This window comes from Vulpes vulpes, chromosome 3 (assembly GCF_048418805.1).
Source record: "Vulpes vulpes isolate BD-2025 chromosome 3, VulVul3, whole genome shotgun sequence".
Taxonomy (NCBI): Eukaryota; Metazoa; Chordata; class Mammalia; order Carnivora; family Canidae; genus Vulpes; species Vulpes vulpes.
The window spans coordinates 99,480,713-99,503,176 of record NC_132782.1 but is presented as its reverse complement, the minus strand read 5'-3'; the positions used below and the strand labels follow the sequence as shown (position 1 = coordinate 99,503,176).

The following is a 22,464-nucleotide window of genomic DNA, read 5'->3' as shown; positions in this document are numbered from 1 at the left end:
CTAGAAGCTAAGAGAAAGGCATAGAACAGATTCTCCCTTAGAACCTTCAGAGACAGCATGGCCCCTACTGCTACTGACATTTTAATCTCAGATTTCTAGTCAGAACTGTTACAGAAGAAATCTCTGTCACTTGAAACTACCTAGTTTGTGGCACTTAAACGTAAATGATTTAGTTAATTATTGTAGAAAGTAATATGAAACTTGGTGTTTTGCTGCCCCGAAAACACCAGCTCAGTATTCCTTGTGTATTCTGAACCATCTAATTACTTACGATAACATTTTGACTACCTGACTGCTTCACTGTTAGACTAGATTCTTTTCTGATACATGTTTTATTATGTATTGATTTTATACATTCTCTCAATGGCTAGGCATTTTATCTCTATTTTTTTTTTAAAGATTTTATTTATTCATTCATGAGAGAACAGAGAGAGAGGCAGAGACGCAGGCAGAGGGAGAAGCAGGCTCCCTGCCGGGAGCCCAATACAGCACTCGATCCTGGGACCCCAGGATCATGACCTGAGCCAAAGGCAAAAGCTCAACCACTGAGCCACCAGGGCACCCCTCTATACAGTTTTTAGCACAAAAAGACAGATTTTTTTTTTTTTAAGTTTGTAGGATCAGGAACAGGAGATGCCTTCTTCCCTTTCTGAATATATTTTAGTAAACTTTTCTCTCTATGATATATATTGTAAGTGGAGCTTTGTTTCACTCAGAACATAGCAGTCAAAAATGCATGTATAATTATCTTAAAATTAGAAATCAGTGGATAGAAAGAAATAAAACAGTAGAGAAAACAAAAATCAATGCCTAGAAGGTTAGACATATAACTTAAGAAATATATAATAGGATAATACTCTTTAGGCATTCCTGCCTCATACCAGAATAAATACCAAGTGACTAAAGATTTAAATTTAAAAACTGAAACCATCTTAGTATGTGGGACCTGTTATCTTGCAGCATCCTCTCCCCAAAACCAAAAAAATATGCACTCATAAACAAACCCAGAAAAAGCATTCCAAAGCTCAGCAATAACAACTGAGCAAGCAGGAAATACTAGGTACTAGGCTCTGCTGAATGCTAGAGACACAAAGACAAATATGACAAAGCCATTCCTGGACTGCTGTTGCACACTCCATTAGAAGACAACCAAGTGTTATTTGAAAACCTCTACACTCTAGTCAACATTAATGAACCAATTCTTCATAATGACCAAGGGTAATGAAAGCAAGTAGAGGAAGGAGGAGAGAGGACCAACAGGACATACACACACTAAAAGATGGATGAACCTTGAAAACGTTTGTATATATGTGTGTATGTATCTCCTATTGGTTCTGTTTCTCTGAAGAACCCAGACTAATATACCCTGTAAGTACTGACTGAAACCCCTATTTGGTTCAACCATGACTGGGTTCACTGCATACCCCCTCCCCAAACAAAAGTAAGTCTCTCCTTATTGGCTACAAGGTACCAAGTTTCATGGTATGAAAGGCACTCTGGCTTGTAATGCCTCTTAAAGCATTTCTCCTTGATAATCTCCTAGGGCTTTTCTCCATCAGTAACACAGTGAATTAAAGAACATTAGACCCTAAAGTTTTTGAGGGCAGGCACTCTTTAGTATTTGTGACAGTATCTAGTTTGTGCATAATAGGAACAAGATATAGAAAATAAATAGCAGGGGCACCTGGGTGGCTTAGTCAGTTAAGCATCTGCTCAGGTTATGGTCCCAGGGTCCTGGGACCAAGCTTCACATAGCGTTGAGCTCCCTGCTCAGCAGAGTCTGCTTTTCTCTCTGCCTCTGCCCCTCCCCACCACTCATGCACTCTCCTTCTCTTTCAAATAAATAAATAAAACCTTTAAAAAAATCAATCAGTGTAATCTACCTTACTGATAGGCTAACAAAAATCACATAATGATATTAATTGATGCAGGAAAGGTATTTGCCAAAATTCAAGGCTTATTCATGATAAAGATTTTCAGAAAAACAGGAATACAGGAGAACTTCCTCAACTTGATAAACATCATCTACAAAAAAAGGTACAGTTCACATTACTCTCAAGCATGAAAGACTAAATGCTTTCCCCCTAATATCAGGGAAAATGCAAGCATACTTGCTCTTACCATTCTTATTCAACATAATGTTGTAATTCTAACTGATGCAATAAGGCAAGAAAAGGAAATAAAAGGCACATAAATCTGAAAAAAAGAAGTAGGGGGAGGAGTTAAGATGGTGGAGGAATAGGGGACCTTAATTTTGTCTGGTCCCTGAAAATCAGCTAGATATTTATCAAATCATTCTGAACACCTATGAAATCAACCAGAGATCTAATAAAAGATTGCTACAATTCTACAAATAGAAAAGCGATAACTTTCTGCAAGGTAGGAGGTGTGGAGACATGAACCAAAGGCGATATATCGGAAGATAACCTAGAGGAGGAGGGAGCCTCCATAAGCTAGCAACTGAAAGTGTTATAAACAGCGAAGTGCAAAATCAGAACTTTTAGAAGTCTGTCTAAAAGGTGCTTAGTGGTGAAGCAGGGTAAAATCCCAGGTGGTCTCAGGATGCCCAGGGTCACATAAAGAATTGGGGTGCCCAAGTGTGGCAGAGTTCCTCCGGGGAGGAGTGGTAGGGGTGTGCGCCATGTGAGTCCATAACGTTTGGAGACTCAAAATGGGGTCATGTGCCTGAAATTAAAAAAGCTCCATTACAGGCTGAGTGAATCCAGAGTTGAGACAAAACAGGGAGACAAGAGTGATTGATTTTCTAGGAGGGCTCACTGAAAAGTGGAGGGCACAAACTTGTAGCTCTGGGACTAGAGATCAGGGCACTGCCATTTTTCATCCCCCACATCAGCTCAGGAGCCACTTGCACTGAGCCCAGCCCCCTGGCAAAGGTGGTACAATTCTGCCTGGGCACAGACACCTGAGAATCAGGGTAACAGGCCCCTACACCAGAAGACTACCAGGAACTTCTAGCTAATACCAAGTTTACCAATCAAAGAGAACTGCAAAACTCCAGCTCTTAAGGAAAGCAGTATATAGCATTCATGCTTTTTTCTTATTATTCCTTAGTCTCAGTTTTATATGTTTTTCCTTTTCAGCTATATTCTTATTTTATCAATTATTTTTAAAAATATTTTTTAATTTTCATTTTTACATTTATATTTTATGTATATTTTTTATTTTTGGCTTTCTTTCATTGTATTCAATTTTATTTTTTGTATAAATGTAAGTTTTTCTTTCTCTCCTATTTTGGTATCTAATTTCTTCTAATAAACAGACCAAAATACACCCAGGATCTAGTTTATTGTTCTGTTCAACGTCTGTTTGATTTTATTCTTTTTGGGGGGAGAGGTGGTTCTGTTTTCTTCTGATTTGCTTATTTTATATTTTTCTGGTGTCGCTGTTGCTGTTTTTGTACTTTCTCTCTCTTTCATTTACTCTTTTCTGGACAGAATGATAAGATGCAAGAACTTGCCCCAAAAGAGAGAATAAGAGGTAGTACTCACTGCCAGGGATTTAATCAATATGGATATAAGTAAGATGTCAGAACTAGAATTCAAACAATGATTATAAAGATACTAGCTAGGCTTCAAAAAAGAAAAGGAAATAAAAGGCACATAAATCTGAAAAAAAGAAGTAGGGGGAGGAGTTAAGATGGTGGAGGAATAGGGGACCTTAATTTTGTCTGGTCCCTGAAAATCAGCTAGATATTTAATCAGCTAGATATGGAAGACACTAAACAATCCCTTATTGGAGAAATAAAAGAATTAAAATCTAATCAAGTTGAAATAAAAAAGGCTATTACTGAGATGTTATCAAAAACAGAGGCTCCAACTGGTAGGATAAATGAGGCAGAGGAGAGAATCAGTGATATAGAAGACAAAATGATGGAGAATAAGGAAGCTGAGAAAGAGCGATAAACAACTACTAGATCACAAGGGGATGATTCGAGAGATCAGTGATACTATAAAGTAAAACAATATTATAATAATTGAGGTCCCAGAGGAAGAGGAAAGAGAGAAGGGCAGAAGGTTTATTTGAACCAATGATAGCTGAGAACTTCCCTAATCTGGGGAGGGAAACAGGCATTCAATTCTATGAGGCACAGAGAACTTACCTCAAAATCAGTAAAAATAGGTCAACACTGGGAAACCTGGGTGGCTCAGTCAGTAAATGTCTGACTTTGGCTCAGATCGTGATCTCAGGATCCTGGGATCAAGCCCTCCATCAGGCTCCCTGCTCAGTGGCGAGTCTGCTTCTTCTTCTTCCTCTGCCCCTCTCTCTATATGTGTTCTCTCTCTCAAATAAATAAATGAAATCTTTAAGAAAAACAGGTCAATACCTCGACGTATAATAGTGGAGCTTGCAAATTTCAGTGATAAAGAAAAATCCTGAAAGCAGCTGGGGACAAGAGGTCCTGAACCCATAAGGGAAGAAACATAAGGCTGGCAACAGATACGTCCACAGAAACCTGGCAGGCCAGGAAAGACTGGCATGAAATATTCTCAGTGCTAAATGAGAAAAACATGCAGCAAAGAATACTTTATCCAGCAATGATGTTATCAGAATAGAATGAGAAATAAAGAGCTTCTAGGACAAACAGAAACTAAAAGAATTTGTGATCACTAAACCAGCCCTGCAGGAAATACTAAAGGAGATCCTTTAAGCAAACAAAGAGCCCAAAAGTAACAAAGACCAGAAAGAAACAGAGATAATATACATAAATAGTGACTTTACAAGTAATACAATGGCACTAAATTCCTATCTTTCAATAATTATTCCAAATATGAATGGCCTAAACTCCAATCAAAAGACACAGAGTAACAGATTAGATTAAAAAAAAAAAAGGGGGGGGATCCCTGGGTGGCGCAGCGGTTTGGCGCCTGCCTTTGGCCCAGGGCGCGATCCTGGAGACCCGGGATCGAATCCCACATCAGGCTCCCGGTGCATGGGGCCTGCTTCTCCTTCTGCCTGTGTCTCTGCCTCTCTCTCTCTCTCTGTGACTATCATAAATTTAAAAAAAAAAAAAAAAAAAAGATCCATCGACATGGTACTTCCAAGAGACTCCTTTTAGATCCAAACCTCCAGATTGAAAGTGAGGGAGTGGAGAATCATTTATCATGCTAATGGACATCAAAAGAAAGCTGGGGTAGCAATCCTTATATCAGACAAATTAGATTATAAACTAAAGACTGTAATAAGAGATGAAGAAGGAAACTCTATCATAATAAAAGGGTCTATCCAACAAGAAGATCTAACAATTTCCCTAACTTGGTAGCAGCCAAATAAATAAACCAATTAATAACAAAATTAAAGAAACATTGACAATAATACAATAATGGTAGGGGACTTTAACACCCTGTTCACAGCAATAGACAGATCACGTAAGAAGCAGAAGATCAACAAGGAAACAAGGGCTTTCTTTGAATGATACACTGAACCAAATGAACTTCATAGATATATTCAGAGCATTTCACCCTAAAGCAGCAGAATACACATTCTTTTTGAGTGCACATGGGACATTCTCCAGAAGAGATCATATAGTAGTCACAAATCAGGTCTCATCCAGTACCAAAAGAGTGAGATTATACCATGCATATTTTCAGACCACAATTTTTAAAACCTGAACTCAATCATAAGAGAAAATTTGGAAGGAACACAAATACATGGAGGTTAAAGAGTATCCTACTAAAGAATGAATAGAACAATCAGAAAATTAAAGAAGAATTTTAAAAATTCATGGAAACAAATGAAAATGAAAACTCAACTTTTTAAAACTTTTGGGATGCAGCAAAGACAGTCCTAAGGGGTAAGTAGATAGCAATATAAGCCTTTCTCAAGAAATAAGAAAAGTCTCAACTATACAGCCTAATCTTACACCTAAAGGAGCCGGAGAAAGAATAGCAAATAATAAAGCCTAAATCCAGTAGGAGAAGAGAAATGATAAAGATTAGAGCTGAAATCAACAAAATAGAAACCAAAAGAATAGAACAGATCAATGAAACTAGGATCTGTTTCTTTGGGTTTTTTTTTTTAAAGATTTTATTTATTTATTCATGAGAGATACATAGAGAAAGGGGAGGCAAAGACAGAGGCAGAGGGAGAAGCAGACTCCTTGCAGGGAGCCCGATGTGGGACTCAACCCCAGGACTCCGGAATCACACCCTGAACCAAAGGCAGACGCCCAACTGCTGAGCCACCTAGGTGTCCCAGGATCTGTTTCTTTGAAAGAATTAATGAGATCGATAAGTCCCTTGCCAGGCATATCAAAAAGAAAAAAGAAAGGACCCAAATATATAAAATCATAATGAAAGAAGATCACAACTAACACCAAAGAAATACAAACAATTATGAAACATATTATGAGCAACTATATGCCAACAAAGTAGACGATCTGGAAGAAATGGAAGCATTCTTAGAAACATATAAACTATCAAAACTGAAACAGGAAGAAATAGAAAACCTGAGAAGACCCATAACCAGCCAAGAAATTGAAGCAGTAATCAAATATCTCCAAAAAAGGATGAGCACTGGGTGTTATACTATATGTTGGCAAATTGAACTTCAATAAAAACTAAACAAAACAAAAAACCTCCAAAAAACAAGAGTCCAGTGCCAGATGGCCTCCCAGGGGAATTCTATCAAACATTTAAAGAAGAATTAATACCTGTTTTTTTTTTAATACCTGTTTTTCTGAAGCTGTTTTAAAAAATAGAAATGGGAGAAAAACCTCCAAGTTCATTCTTTGAAGCATTACCTTGTCCCAAAACCAGACAAAGACCTCACCAAAAAAGTATAGACCAATATACCTAATGTACATAGAGGTAAAAATTCTCATGAAGATACTAGCCATAGGATCCAATAATAACTTAAAAGGATTATTCACCATGACCAAGTGGGATCTATTCCTGGGCTGCAAGGGTGGTTCAACATCTGCAAATCAATTAGTGTAATATACCATGTTGATAAAAGAAAGGACAAGAACCATATAATCCTTTCAATCAATGCAGTAAAAGCATTTGACAAAGTATAGCATCCTTTGTTGATTAAGACTCTGCAGTGTAGGGACAGAGGAAACATACTTCAAGATCATAAAAGCCATATACAAAAAGGCCACCACAAATATCATTCTCAATGGGAGAAACTCTCAGTTTTTCCTCTAAGGTCAGGAACATAACAGGGTTGTGCACTCTCACCATGGTTATTCAACATAGTATTAGAAGTCCTAGCCTCAGCAATCAGACAACAAAAAGATATAAAAGGCATCCAAATCTGTAAAGAAGTCAAACTCTCACTCTTCACAGATGATACGATACTCTATGTGGAAAACCCAAAAGACCCCACCCAACAAATTGCTAGAACTCGTACAGGAATTTAGCAAAGTCACAGGATATAAAGTCAATGCACAGAAATCAGTTGTATTTCTATACACTAACAATGAGATAGAATTAAGAGAAATTAAGGGATAGATCCCATTTAGAGTTGCACCTAGGAAAAAACCGAACCAAAAAGGTAAAGTATCTATACTCTGAAAACAATAGAACACTTATGACAGAAATTGAGGAAGACACAAAGAAATGGAAATACATTCCATCTTATGGATTGGAAGAACAAATATTGTTAAAATGTCCATGCTAGATGCCAGAGCAATCTGCACATTCAGTGCAATTTTTATCAAAATACTATCACCATTTTTCACAGAACTGGAACAAATAATCCTAAGATTTGTATGGAACCAGAAAAGACCCCAAATAGCCAAAGGAATGTTGAAAAAGAAAACCAAAGCTGGTGGCATCACAATTCTGAACTTCAAGCAATATTATAATGTTGTAATCAAGAGAGTATAGTACTGGCACAAAAAGAGACGTACAGATCAATGGAACAGAATAGAGAATCCAGACATGGACCTTCAACTCTATGGTCAACTCATTTTTGACAAAGCAGAAAAGGACATCCAGTGGAAAAAAGACTGTCTCTTCAACAAAAGGTGATAGAAAAATTGGAGAGCCACATGCAGAAGAATGAAACTGGACCATTTTTTTTTACACCATGCACAAAAGTAAACTCAAAATGGATGAAAATCCTCAATGTGAGATAGGAATAGATCAAAATCCTAGAGGAGAATACAGGCAGCAACCTCTTTGACCTCAGCCACAGCAACTTCTTGCTACATGTCTTCAAAGGGAAACAAAAGCAAAAATGGTAAGATTTCATTATTTTTGATGGCTGAGTAATATTCCATTATATACCATTTGCAATGACATGGATGGAACTAGATGGTATGCTCACTGAAATAAATCAGAGAAAGACATTATATGGTTTCACTCATATGTGGAATTTAAGAAAACAAAACAGGAAAAAAATAAAAAGAAAAAAAGAAAACAAAACAGGATCATGGGGGAAGGGAGGGAAAAATAAAATAAGATGAAATCAGAGAAGGAGACAGACCATAAGAGACTTTTAACTATAGGAAACAAACTGAGGGTTGCTGGAAGGGAGGTAGGTGAGGTGGATGGGGTAACTGGGTGATAGGCATTACGGGGGGCACTTGATGTAATTATCACTGGGTGTTAATGCAACTGATGAATCACTGAACTCTACCTCTGAAACTAATAATACAGTATATGTTAATTAACTGAATTTAAATTAAGTACCTAAATCGGTAAAAAAAAAAAAAAAAGAAAGAAGTAAAACTGTCCCTATTTGCCGATTATGTGATTAACTACACAGAGAATCCCAAGGAATCAACCAACAACCACCAAAAACTCATAGAACCAAAACTGACCAATAATTTTGTTTAATTGAATCTAAATTGGGTTTCTGTCACATGTAACTGAAAGAGTCATTTATTTACTTACCTATCAAATATTTATTGAATGCCTAAAACTTGCCAGTAACTGTTCTAGACAATAGTGATGCAACAGGGAAAAGAACAAAGTTCTTCTCTTAAGGGTGGTGGTAAGAGATGTAAAGAGTTAAAACAGGTTAAGGAAAAAAAAAAATGAGGGGTGCTATTTAGAAAATATAGTAAGGGAAGACCTCTTTGATAGGATACCTCAAAAAAATGGGGATTAAGGCAAAGGGGCATTAAGGAAAGAGTGTTCCAGGCAGTGGAAACTCTAAGTTCAAAAATCCCAAGGCTGGAATATGCTTGGTATGTTCAAGAAAAAGCAAGGTGCTGATGTGGCTGCAGCAGAATAAAGAAGGAGGAACAAGTGGTGGGTCAGAGAGGATCCTGTGCCAGATTATGCAGTTTCTTGTAGTCCACGTAAAGACTTCAGATTTTTGAACTAGGAAGCACTGAAGGATTTGAGAAAATGAAGGACCTGAGAGCGTTTAGTTTAGTTTAGTCCCAGGTAGTGCAACACATGAAACACAGCAGCTGGTTCATGAGACCTAGAGCAACCCACTCTGCCACTTAACTTCTTTCTTTTCCATTTCAAAACCCTTCTGTGTCCTTTTCCATCCTTTTTTCTTTCTTCCTTCCTAGAGAAAATTTCCTTTATTCCTTCACAGGACCAAAGCCTCCAGCAACATCATGGGCACTTTCCTTCCTGTGAGTAAATTACTTTCCCAGCCCCCCAGCAAAAGTCTACAGCGTATTTAAATCATTAACTATGAATAGGAGGGTGGCAGGAGATTGTGTAAACCTTCAGTGTAAATTTAGCCCAGAACTCCTGCTCCTCCCTCTAGAATGTCTCCACCAATCCAGGAAAGGCCTTCTGGCTGTGTCTTGCTTCTTCCAGTTGTCAGACTACTTACTACTTCTCCCTCTTCTTTTGGCTGCTACCAGGACTAAAGCAGAAGTGAGAGTTCAAGTTTCAGGGCTGCTCTTCTAGGAAACAGGTCTGCCATCACTTCCAGCTGTGTCGGAACCTGCCACTTAAGTGAGTACTACCTTATCTGTCTCCTAAGTAAGGTTTGCTGGTCTGGCACACATACTTTTGAGCAAAGATAACAAACAAGCAACCCAAACCAACAAAACAAAAATGCTGTCATGGAAGTCTCAGGCAGCCAAAGTGTTTCTATCAGAATTCCTCAGCTGTTGTGTAATTCTAGTTTATAAGTGGCCAGGAATATGTACACACACAAGAAGCTTACACATAGCAGCTATGTTTTTCATTTTAAGTCTTTTGGGACTCTGTAATTTTTTTTTAACTCTGTGTATGTGTTAACTTGATAAAATGTTTTGGGAAAAAAATTTAATTGAGTCCAAGTAACAGCTGAGTTTTACACTATTACTGTCTACTTAGCTCTCCACCCTGCTCAGTGGCAGATTGGAATCCATCTTCTCTATCATCTGAAAAGGATGCATACTTTTTTTTAAAGATTTTATTTATTTAGTCATGAGAGATAGCAGAGAGAGAGAGAGAGAGAGGCAGAGACATAGACAGAGAGAGAAGCAGGCTGCATGCAGGGAGCCTGATGTGGGACTCAATCCCGGGGCTCCAGGACCACGCCCTGGGCCAAAGGCAGGTGCTCAATCGCTAAGCCACCCAGGCGTCCCCTGGAAAGTATGCATACTATGTCTAGGGAAATTTTAGGGAATATATACATGAAAATTCAAGGAAATAATCCTGGGGTAGCCCCTCTCTCCATGAAATGGTCAAGAGAAGCTCTAGAAGTCCTATATGGAAGTTTAAAGCAGGATCTTGTTAGGGCTGGGGAGAATAGTAGAGGCTTCACCTTGCTTTGAGGTAATATATGCTAAATTAATGTTATTACTTGGATTACTTGGTGGGAGAGATACTCATGGAGATGTAAGGAGGCTAAAACCTCCTCTGCACTGCTGTTTATATGGATGTAGAGCTTACATTTTAGATGAGACCTTAAATACTTCCAAGCCCAACTGGCCACCCGTGGCACTTTCTTTCTTAGAAGAGTTTTCTGTGGCTTGATACAAACATCTGGACTCATAACTCAGCTCTTTCACCTACAAAGAATATTGTAAACCTGCAAAATAGATGTTGTGAAATGCTAAGATTACTGGAAAAAAATTTTGTTGAGAAGTCAATCTTATGTTTGATTGGGAGGATACTGATATTTTCTTTTTGGTAGAACAGAATTGTTAGGCTCATTTTAAGCTCCAACTGACTGGTCAATTTTCTTTTCAATGCATATTTGAAAGATTCTAAATGTAGTGGAGGAAATAGTTTCAAAATTTCATCTTAATTGCACAATAATGGAAACAATTCGAATGACAGCAATTAAGGACTACCTTAATCATGGTGTAGCTTTTCACTGGAACGCCATGCAGCTCTTTAGAAAAAAACAAAAACATTTTTTAAAAAATGAGAAAGATCTCCATGTACTAACATGGAAAGACTTAAGAGTTTGTTGCCAAAAAAAATTTAATGGGAAGAATAGTGTTATTCTAGGCTACCTGTTTTGTCAAAGTGATGGGGAAATAAGAACCTATAGTCATTTGCTTAAATACATGGAAAGAAATCCTGAAAAGATACATAGAAGTTATCATAGTTCCTCCAGGAAGTGAATTGGGATGAAACTGGGCAGCAGTGAGATGAAGGTGGGAGGGGCAGATTTTTTTGAGAAAAGGTGGGGAGCGAGGAAGGCAGAGGGAGAGAGAGAGAAAGAAAATTTTAATCAGGCTCTATGCCTGGCACAAAGTCCAACATGGGACTGAATCTCACAACCCTGAGATCATGACCTGAGCCAAAATCAAGAGTTGTGTGCTGGGATCCCTGGGTGGTGCAGTGGTTTAGTGCCTGCCTTTGGCCCAGGGTGTGATCCTGGAGACCTGGGATCAAGTCCCATGTCAGGTTCCTGGTGCATGGAGCCTGCTTCTCCTTCTGCCTGTGTCTCTGCCTCTCTCTCTCTCTCTGTGTGACTATCATAAATAAATTTTAAAAAAATTAAAAAAAAAAAGAGTTGTGTGCTTAAAAGACTGAGCCAGGCAGGTGGTAATTTTTCACTGTAATTTTTATGTTTTTGGAACTATTTGAAGACCTTCTCTAAAAAATTAAAATTAAGATAAAAGTTGCAACACTAAAAATAAAGTGTTTTAAACTACTACTTAACTTCTTCCTTCAGTTTAAGGAAACCTGATGCTAATCTGTATTATGGGAGATAGCTGCCAAATGTGTGGGCTGTAACTTGCTGGCAAACAGCAGAGAAGGGTGGTTTCCTCCCTACTTAACCCCCACTGCCAAACAAAACAATAGTGAGGGGCAGTACTTTACTAATCCTGAACCCTTAGTAAAATCTTATCTTAGAAACCCTTCACCTCAATTTTCCTGTATTTTCATGTTTCATATCATCCAGTTCTTAGCTAGTATTAATATAGATCTGCACTGTTCACAAGAATGTTCTGCAATGATAGGACATTTATTGTGTATCTGCAGTTACCTATAGGCATTAGCCACTAGTCACATGTGACTATTAAGCACTTGAAATGCAGCTAGTATTACTAAGGACTTCTTTTTAAATAGTATTTAAATTAATTTGAATTTAATTAGCCACATGTGAACAGTGCAGGCAGTCATTTAAATCTGGTTAAGCAATAAAGGCACTTCTCAGGTCTACTAGAACTTTGAGCTATTGAAATAAACTATATACAAAGTTCTCCGTTCTGAAAACACCATCTATTTATTCAACAAATAAGCACATACTGTGGGCCAAACACTATGTTATTTCCCAGAGATAGTACCATGGACATAAGAGACAAAACACCCATCCTCATAGGACCTACATTCTAGTTCCAAAGATCAACAAACTATAGCCTGTGAGTTAAATCCAGTCTTCTACCTGTTTTTATACAGGCTGCAAAGCAAGAATAGTTTTAATTTTACATTTTAAAATACTTGAAAAAAGTCAAAAGAGGAACACTAATTTATGACACATGAAAATTACATGAGGGGTGCCTGGGTGGCACAGTCAGTTGAGTGTCCAACTCTTGGTTTCGGCTCAGGTCATGATCTCAGAGTTGTGAGACCAAGCCCTGCATTGGGTTCCACCCTCAGTAGGGAGTCTGCTTGAGAGTCTCTTTCTCTCTCTCCCTCTGGCCCTCTGGCCTTCCCCTTGTGCACTTTCTCAAATAAATAAATCTTTAAAAAAAAAAATTACATGAAATTAAAGTTTCAATATCCACAAATAGGTTTTGTTTGAAACACAGCCATGCCCATTTAGTCATAAATTGTTTGTCAATGGCTGCTGTCTCAACCAGAGTTGAAGTAAGCAGTTGCCAGAGAGAGACCATATGGCCCACAAAGCCATATTTACTATCTGAACCTTTACAGAAAAAGTTTGCCAACGCCTACTCCAGTGGGTGGGTAGTAATATGCAAGATGTCATGATAAGCACTTTGCATGCATTGTCTCATTTAATCTTTGGGACAACTCTCTGATAGAGGTTCTATTAGTCTCTACATTGGTAAAATGGGAAACTAGGATCTGAGAATGTGCATTTCTAACTAGCTTCCAGGTGATGCTGATCTGCTGGCTCACAGAGCACCACCTCTAGATCAGTGATTCCCAACCTTGATTGCATATTAGCATCCTCTGAGGAAATTTTTAAAAATATGATGCCCTGGTCCCACCCCCAGAGATTCTGATTTAATTGGTCTAAGACCAAAGAATACCCAGGTTTTTAAAAAAAATATTTTATTTATTTATTCATGAGAGACACAGAGAAAGAGAGACATGGGCAGAGAGAAAAGCAGGCTTCCTGAGGGGAGCCTGAGGTGGGACTTGATCCCAGGACCCCACGATCACGACCTGAGCCAAAAGGCAGATGCTCATCCACTGAGCCACCCAGGCATCCCTATCCAGGTATTTTTTTTTAATATTTTATTTATTCCTGAGAGAGAGAGAGAGAGAGGCAGAGACACAGGCATAGGGAGAAGCAGGCTCCACGCAGTGAGCCCAACGTGGGACTCGATCCCGGGTCTCCAGGATCAGGCCCTGGGCTGAAGGCGGCGCTAAACTGCTGAGCCACCAGGGCAGCCCCCTACCCAGGTATTTTTTAAAATGCTTTGATTGGTGATTCAAATACACAGCCTTGGTTGAGAATCATGCTCTACTGAATCCTATTGAGCCATAGTAAAGAAAACATTGAAATGGGAATCCAAAGATGTGAGTTCTAGTTCTAACTCTGACATAACCTATTGAAGCTCCATTTTGTTTGCAGGTGAAAAATGAGGTGCTCAAGCCAGATGATCTCAGAGGGTTCAAGCTCAGTGATTTGTCAGGTCCTCACATAAACGGGTGGGATGGTCAGAAGAAGTACCCAGATCTCCCAGTGCATTGGGTGCAGCAACATGATGCCAAACACCAGGCCCATTTAGAATAAAACTTATGGCTGAGATCAGTTATTAGTTATTGTTTGGCAACGTATCAATATAGAAACTCTTCCACATAGCCATGCTGCCTTCAGACCACACAGAGTTGCAATTAAAAATTATTTAATGATGGGACACCTGGGTGACTCAGTTGGTTAAGCATCCCACTCTTGATTTCAGTTCAGGTCTTCATCTCAGCCCTGCATTTGGCTCCATGGGTAGAGCTTGCTTAAGATTCTCTCTCCTTTTCCCTCTGCCCCTCTCCTGCCTCTATAAAAAAATGATTTAATGATTGTGAGAGTAGTATTTCATTACAGGGATTTTGAAAAATTACAGAAAGTATGAAGAAGAGAACCCTATAATCCCTACAACCATGTTTTTAACAACCTTGTTTATGAGACCTCAGCCAAGTAAATGGCATCATGATCAAATGATTTCCCACGAAGCAGGGAGGACTAGATGGCCTGGAGGGTTGGTCCTCTCACGCAAAAGTCCTAAAGGTTAAAGCCCTATTATGACATCTCTGGTAAATGCAGCTTCAAGTCTGGACTCAAAGGTTGTGTAGGCTTCTACTGGGAGCCTGCTAACTACAGCCTATAAATTAAAGTTTGATTTTTGACAGTTCTTTCATGTCTAATTGGTACTAGGTTACTCTGTTTCCTCACTTATGGATTATCCATGTGGAAATTCTCCTTAACATGTCTGTACAACTTTTGAAATGCAGGTGAAAGATATCTTTGCTTTCACTGAGTGTAATTGAATGACCCAGATCTTTACATCTTTAGAAATGCATACGGAGGGCAGCCCTGGTGGCTCAGCGGTTTAGGGATGCCTTCTGCCCAGGGCCCGATCCTGGAGACCCAGGATCGAGTCCCACATTGGGCTTCTTGCATGGAGCCTGTGTCTCTGTGCCTCTCTCTCTCTCTCTCTCTGCGTGTCTCTCATGAATAAATAAGTTTTTTTTTTTAATCTTAAAAAAAAAAAAAAGAAATGCATATGGAAGAAAATAAGATGTAGTACATAGTCAGGAGAATGAGTTGGGACCAGATAGTTCTACGTTCAAATCCAAACAATGCCTTTGTCTTGTACTGAATATTTGTGTCTCCCTACAAATTCATATGGTGAAACCCTAACCCACAAAATGTGATGGTATTTGGAGGCGGGGTCTTTGGGAGGTAATTAGGTTTCGATGAGGTCATAAAGGTGAGGCCCCAATGATGGGATTAGTATCATAATTGAAGAGGAAGAAAAACCAGAGCTCTCACTCTATCTACCATATAAGGATGCAAAGAGAAGATGGTCATCTATAAGTCAAGAACAGAGCCCATACTGGAAAACTGAACTGGTTAGCACTTGATCTTGGACTTTCTAGCCTCTGGAACTGTGAGAAATAAATGTTGTTTAAGCTATCCTGTCTTTGGTATTTTGTTATTGTGGCCAGAGTTCACTAAGACAGCCTCTTATTAGTCATTTTTTTCTGTCTGTAAACAGAGATGATAATATCCATTTCACAGAGTTGCTCTGAAGATTTAGTGATAATTCATATGTAAGTAAAGCACTAAGTACAGTGTTTGAAACATATGGAGTGCTCAGAGAATGGCACTCGTATGATGATAATAAATAATAATAAAACTACACTACTTTGGGGTATGGCTACCTTTGGGATAGAGACAAATACATGTCCTTTTGCTTATCTTTTAGATGGACTGGATTCTGTGGAAATCCTGAGTGCAAGCTCATCCAGCAAGACTTATGTTAGCTCTTGTTACCATGCAGACATTATTTCGTGCCAAGTGTTTTCGGCACCTGGCAATCCCTGGTTCTGTGAGAGTACTGCATAAAGATTATAGGACAGTGCCCCCTCAGAACTTTACCAACTATGAATCCATGAAACAGGAATTCAAACTGGAGATTCCAGAGTATTTCAACTTTGCTAAAGATGTCCTGGACCAATGGACCAATATGGAAAAGGTATGGAACAAGGGCCAGTCCAATTATAGTTTCTCAGATGGAAGGGACTTTGCCCCCAGGGGATATTTGGCAATGTCTGGAAATAGTTTTGGCCAGGGATGCTGCTATATATCCTCTAATACACAGGACCGTCCCCCATAGCAAAGAATTATCTGGTTCAACATGTTAGCAGTTCTGTAAAGGTTAACTTCTTAAAAAACCAAAAGGTAGTAGTAGTATGCAGGTCAGAAATGGTAGGGAATGAGGCATAGATAAAGCATGGAGAGAATATAAAGGGATACAAGAATTCTAACTTTTTGGAAGGAAAAACAATCAAGCTAAATGAGAAATGACATGGCTTCCAACAGCTAGAAATAAAGATGCCAGAGTTATATCCTGTGTGCGTCCTAACTAATAACCTGTGAATTTTCATCTGAAAAAAGATTCCACTGAGTCAGTTAAAATACAATTTAGCTGCATAAGGACCTTGGTTTGTCTTTCCTCAGGCTGGAAAGAGACCTTCCAATCCAGCCTTCTGGTGGATAAATGGAAATGGGGAAGAAGTGAGATGGAGTTTTGAGGAACTGGGATCTTTGTCTAGGAAATTTGCCAATATACTTACTGAAGCCTGTGCCCTGCAAAGAGGAGATCGAGTAATTGTGATTCTGCCCAAGATCCCAGAATGGTGGCTTGCGAATGTAGCCTGTCTGCGAACAGGTTAGTAGTGTTGCCGTCTGATTACATTTAAACTAGGCCGGATGGGAGATTTTCCAAAACATCTAAGTAATCATGAGACATTTATTTGGGTAGATTATTTGAGGTATATAATATAGTATTATTCTCAGGAATATTCTCAGGAACCTTAGAAATGTGTTGGAAACCCATCATATCTTTTGACCTAAACTATGAGTTGAGTTTCTCATAATGAAATTGGTTTATTAACCAAATGCCAATTAACAATTGAGTACCCTCATACCTACCACTCTTCTCCTCCTATAGACCTGTGGTCATCTGGAACTCAGTGAAGCCACAAACTCAAAGAACCCACCCCAGTTCTTGTTTCATGCCTTTACTTCTCTCATGATTAACTGCCATTCATCTGGTGCCCAAAGCAAGCAGCTTACTCCTTCTTCCAAATCAGTTCCTACATCTTGTAAATTTAACTTCCCACATGACTCTCGAGTCCCTCTTCTTCTCCAATTCCATTGTCATTGCCTTACTTCACATTTACCATATCCTGAATGGATGTGCCCAAAAGTCTCCCTAATTCTGATTTTGTGTGTGCCCACACCTTACTCTAATCCCATCCATCCTCCATAGCTAGTGTTCTTTCTAGAACACATGTTTTATCCTGTCAACATGCTCCTTGACATTATTTAATAACTCTCCATTACCTACTAGGTAAAATTAGAACTTCTTTAGATGTGACATGGAATCTTCCCTTCATTGTTATCTTCCTTTCCCTTCATTGTTTTCATATTCTGCGCTCCAACTATATCAAATGGTTTCCTATAAGGTTCACGATCTTTCTTATTTCCTGGATTTTGTGTACACTGTTTCCTGTGCTTGGAAAGCCTTTCCCTCACACCTAACCACCTGGACAACTTCTATTAGATTTTCAGGTCTCAACTCTAATCTCACTTCTCAGGCAACCCTACCCTGATGTCCCAATTCAGGTGCTTTCTTTATTGACCTCCCCTAGAAAATATGTATACATTTCTATTTTAGCATGTACTATATTGTCTGAGTATACTATTTGTTCATAAATTTGTCTTTCCCCTAGGACTATGTATGTTCCTTAAAGCCAATGACTATGAAAGAGTCATGTCTGTACCTCCAGTTATTGGCATATACTAAGTGCTCGGTAAAATATTTGTTGAGTTAATTAATATCCCTACTCTTATAAAAATCATTATGTTGGGATCCCTGGGTGGCGCAGCGGTTTGGCGCCTGCCTTTGGCCCAGGGCGCGATCCTGGAGACCCGGGATCGAATCCCACATCAGGCTCCCGGTGCATGGAGCCTGCTTCTCCCTCTGCCTGTGTCTCTGCCTCTCTCTCTTTCTCTCTGTATGACTATCATAATTAAATAAAAAAAAAAAAATTAAAAAAAAATCATTATGTTAAGTAAACATCCTTCATTCATCATAATTACTTGTCTTTGAGAGTTACAAGTTCTCATATCACATGTACATGTAAATTGTACACTGGAGTAGCCGGTCCCACTTTTACAGTTTTTTTTTTAAACAAAACGATAGTTTTCATGAATGCTGCTTAAGGCTGCTTAAGCTCATTGTCTTAGTAAAGGACTGTAGGATTGCCAGGACCAGAAATCCATTCATATTAGTTCAATAAGCAAGGAAAATTATGGAATGTCTACTGAAGAATCTTACAGAAAAAAAAAAAGTACACGCAGAGCAACTGGTCTTTCTCTTATTCTTTTGCTCTGAAGCCCTATGGCTCTTGTCTGTCTCTTCTTCAAGCATCTGTTCCTTTGACTTCTTTCTGCTAGCACATGATTTCTTTGTTCTTCATTTTGGCTGACAGGTGGTTTGGTTTGCTACACAGATGCCTTGGCCCTAACTCTGCATGTCCCAATCCACTCAGTCTCTTAAATCAAATACTTGAGGCAGAATCCGACTGGCATGGCTTGGGTTGGGCCAGTCAGATGTAGTCAGAGGGAGGCTCATCTGATACAAACATGGTTACTGGGGCTGCAGAAAGGAAGGCAGAGTCTCTTAAAAGGAATAATAAGGGATCCCTGGGTGGCGCAGCGGTTTGGCGCTTGCCTTTGACCCAGGGCGCGATCCTGGAGACCCAGGATCAAATCCCACGTCCGGCTCCCAGTGCATGGAGCCTGCTTCTCCCTCTGCCTGTGTCTCTGCCTCTCTCTCTCTCTCTCTCTCTCTCTCACTGTGTGCCTATCATAAATAAATAAAAAATTTAAAAAAAGGAATAATAAAATGGAGACAGTAAATGGTAAATCTAATGTACTAACAATGCTGAAAATAAGCATTATCTACCACCTAGAGGAACAAGTGGATGGACTAGGCTTTCAAATTCTGTTGCCAAATTGAATTATGAAAATTACTTCTTTTGCCCATCAAACAAACTTCTGGAAAAACTTTGTATTTTCATGTAGATCTGTTAACAGGGAGAAAGGGGGCTACTAGTGCCAGAGTCTTCTGACCCTTCATGCAAATGTATAAATTGGTAACATCATTTTGTATACCTTATATCATAAACATGGTAATGAGAGTCTTCCCCCACAACTTAAAGTAACATTTTGCTCCCTGGCAAGAAACTATGTAATGCTCCCCAGAATGATTAATTTGGACAGGAAGTAATTTTAATAGATAAGACTGATCACTATTAATAAATAGGTTCTTTTAAAGATAGGATACGAGGGACGCCTGGGTGGCTCAGCAGTTGAGTGTCTGCCTTCAGCCCAGGGTGTGATCCTGGAGTCCTGGGATCGATTCCCCATCGGGCTCCCTGCATGGAGCCTGCTTCTCCCACTGCCTATGTCTCTGCCCCTCTCTCTGTGTCTCTTATGAGTAAATAAATAAAATCTTAAAAAAAATAATAAAGATAGGATATGAATAATACATTAGCACAAATTAATTATCTAAGGGTGACGTGTTTAAATAAAGTGCTTCTACTAGGCATGAAACGCTTGTTTTTAGAGTGCCTTTAAATTAGAGAGAACTATTAGTCCACGGTCGGCTAATAACTTATCCCAGATGGAACATCTCTAAGGAATAACCTTGGAGTAAAGCCTCATAAACATTGCTGCATTGCCTTATTAGAAAATAATGATATTCTGAAGAACTCTGTGTTTTGGTCTTGGTTGTCTGTCTCCTGAAGACCTCCACTGGAGGGGCTTGTCCTTTCCAAAATGGAAAGATGAGCTAATGTCAAGAGTCCAGGAATGACCAAGTATGTGTTCTTCAATCTTCCTTTCCTGATGTGATGCTAGGAAGAGTAAAAACCATTGGGAAGTGCATACCTTCCACCCCTTTCTTTAGGGCTTGGACTTTTTTTTTAAATTAAGATTTTATTTATTTATTCATGAGAGACACACAGAGAGAGGCAGAGACATAGGCAGAGAGAAAAGAAGCAGGTTCTCTCTGGGGAGCCTGATGTGGGGCTTGATTCCAGGACCCCAGGATCACGACCTGAACCAAAGGCAGATGCTCAACCACTGAGCCCACCCAGGTGTCCCAGAGTATGGACTTAAGAGTGGTAGAGCCTGAGATATAGATATGGATACATATAAATATAGATACAAATGTAGATATATTCTTGAAAGTTCATTAATCCTTTGAGGAAATAAATAGCTAATATTTATTTGCACTCTTTACACATTTTACCTCATTTACTCCTCAATCTTATAGAATTGCCATTTTACAGATGCAGAATCTGAAACTTATGAAGATAAAGTGTTTTGTCCAAGGCCAAGCTATAAGACTGTTTGGCTCCAGGACAGACTTTTAACCATTATATACTACACTTAAAGAATAATTTACAGCAAGGAAAAGTAGACGCACAGAAAAGATGAATGCCTCAATCCTTCTCGTTGGAAAGAAATCATAAAACATTCATCTATATTTTAAAAGGTGCTGGACTAAAGTAGTTAAGTGTACAGCTCTAAGGTCAGGCTACAGGGTTCAATCCCTGCACTGCCACTTTCTACTCCAGTGATCTTTAGCAAGGTATTTATAGATTTTGTGTTTGGGGTTTTTTGGTAGAGATTAAATAAGTTAAAACATGCAAAACCCTTAGAATAGCATCTGGCATTTAGCCAATAAATACGGGCAATATCACTCCTCAATCAAAATTCTCTTTAAAACAATGGAAAAAAAAAACTTTATCCAAGCTGAATGTTATGAATGCTTTTTAGATAGAAGAAAATTAACCAGCATTAACACACTTTCAGGGCAGCCCTGGTGGCTGAGCGGTTTAGCACCGCCTCCAGCCCAGAGTGTGATCCTGGAGACCTTGGATCGAGTCCCACGTTGGGCTCCCTGCATGGAGTCTGCTTCTCCCTCTGCCTGTGTCTCTCTTTCTGTGTCTCTAATAAATAAAATCTTAAAAAAAAAAAAAAAAAACACACACACACTTTCATATTAGGTCAAAAGGGCCACAGGTATTGAGACCCCTTGAAAGGCAAAAGCAGAATAATGAAAGGAAGAGACTAGTAAACTGAATGGTAAACTCATTTTGAGACATAAAGAGTACACATAAGCAATCTATACTACTGTGACTAACATGATAAAGGAAATGCTTCCTTCTGTACATTGTTTTTCTTCTACTCCCTTAGGAACAGTTTTAATTCCAGGAACTACTCAGCTGACCCAGAAAGACATTCTCTACAGACTACAATCTTCGAAAGCAAAGTGCATCATCACCAATGAAGTTTTAGCCTCAGCAGTAGATGCTGTTGCATCTAAATGTGGGAATCTGCACTCCAAGCTAATTGTATCTCAAAAACCCAAAGACGGGTGGGGGAACCTCAAGGAGATGATAAAGTGAGTGGCCATAACTGCTGTAGAACAGCTTCCCCTCAAAGGAAAGGAAACACTGAAAAGATTCAATCCACAAGTGATCAGAAAAATGAAAACTGAAACAAGACAAAGGGAACAACTGGTGATTATTGCTGCACTCATAATCTGCAAAGCTCTGAGGCAGCAAGGAATGTGGAGTGGTTTTTGTATGTTAGGATCTTGAAGGAAGCAGACTCTTTGACAGAAATTAGTTGTGTAAGAGGTTTATTAAAGATTTGTCTTGGGGTCAGCACCTATGAAGGAAGTGGAAGGATAATGGGATTGAGTAAAAGAAGAAATTCATCTGCCATGCACTCCCAGCAAAACCTTCAGCCAATCCACTGGGACCTCTGGGGCTTGGACAGCCCTTCAGAGCTGTTCCCAAATAAAGCAAAGGTCCTGGCCTTTATATACTCATACTGATCAGTAACTGGGTATGGGCTCCCCCTACAAGGAGGGGTGACCTTGAGCAAGGCAGCTCTCTTCAGACTGAAGAAATCTCGAAGAAATAGGGCTCCCAGCACTGGTGGGGAGTAAGTGCTTCATTCTTGCAGCAGGATCTGGGAGGTGCATTCACAGCACCAACCACAGAGCTGTTATCATCTCCCAGAGAAACTGATCATAATCAATTCTTTTGTGTAGGCTATATCATCTCCTTGCAGTTAGCAACA

The 22,464-nt window shown here is 39.2% G+C and overlaps 2 protein-coding genes across 4 annotated transcripts in view; one reads left to right on the top strand and one right to left on the bottom strand.

Moving 5' to 3' along the window:
- The window catches only part of ERI2 (ERI1 exoribonuclease family member 2), a 49,593-nt gene that overhangs the window by 5,877 nt on the left and 21,252 nt on the right, over positions 1-22,464 (bottom strand). The gene's annotated exons all lie outside the window — the stretch shown is intronic.
- ACSM3 (acyl-CoA synthetase medium chain family member 3) overlaps positions 1-22,464 on the top strand; it is a 38,118-nt gene that overhangs the window by 2,109 nt on the left and 13,545 nt on the right. The window contains exons 2-5 of the mRNA XM_072753704.1: positions 9,797-9,890; positions 16,001-16,270; positions 16,756-16,966; positions 21,571-21,778. Coding sequence (XP_072609805.1) covers positions 16,052-16,270; positions 16,756-16,966; positions 21,571-21,778 — 638 coding nt within the window. The 5' untranslated portion in view covers positions 9,797-9,890; positions 16,001-16,051. The remainder of the gene's footprint in view (positions 1-9,796; positions 9,891-16,000; positions 16,271-16,755; positions 16,967-21,570; positions 21,779-22,464) is intronic.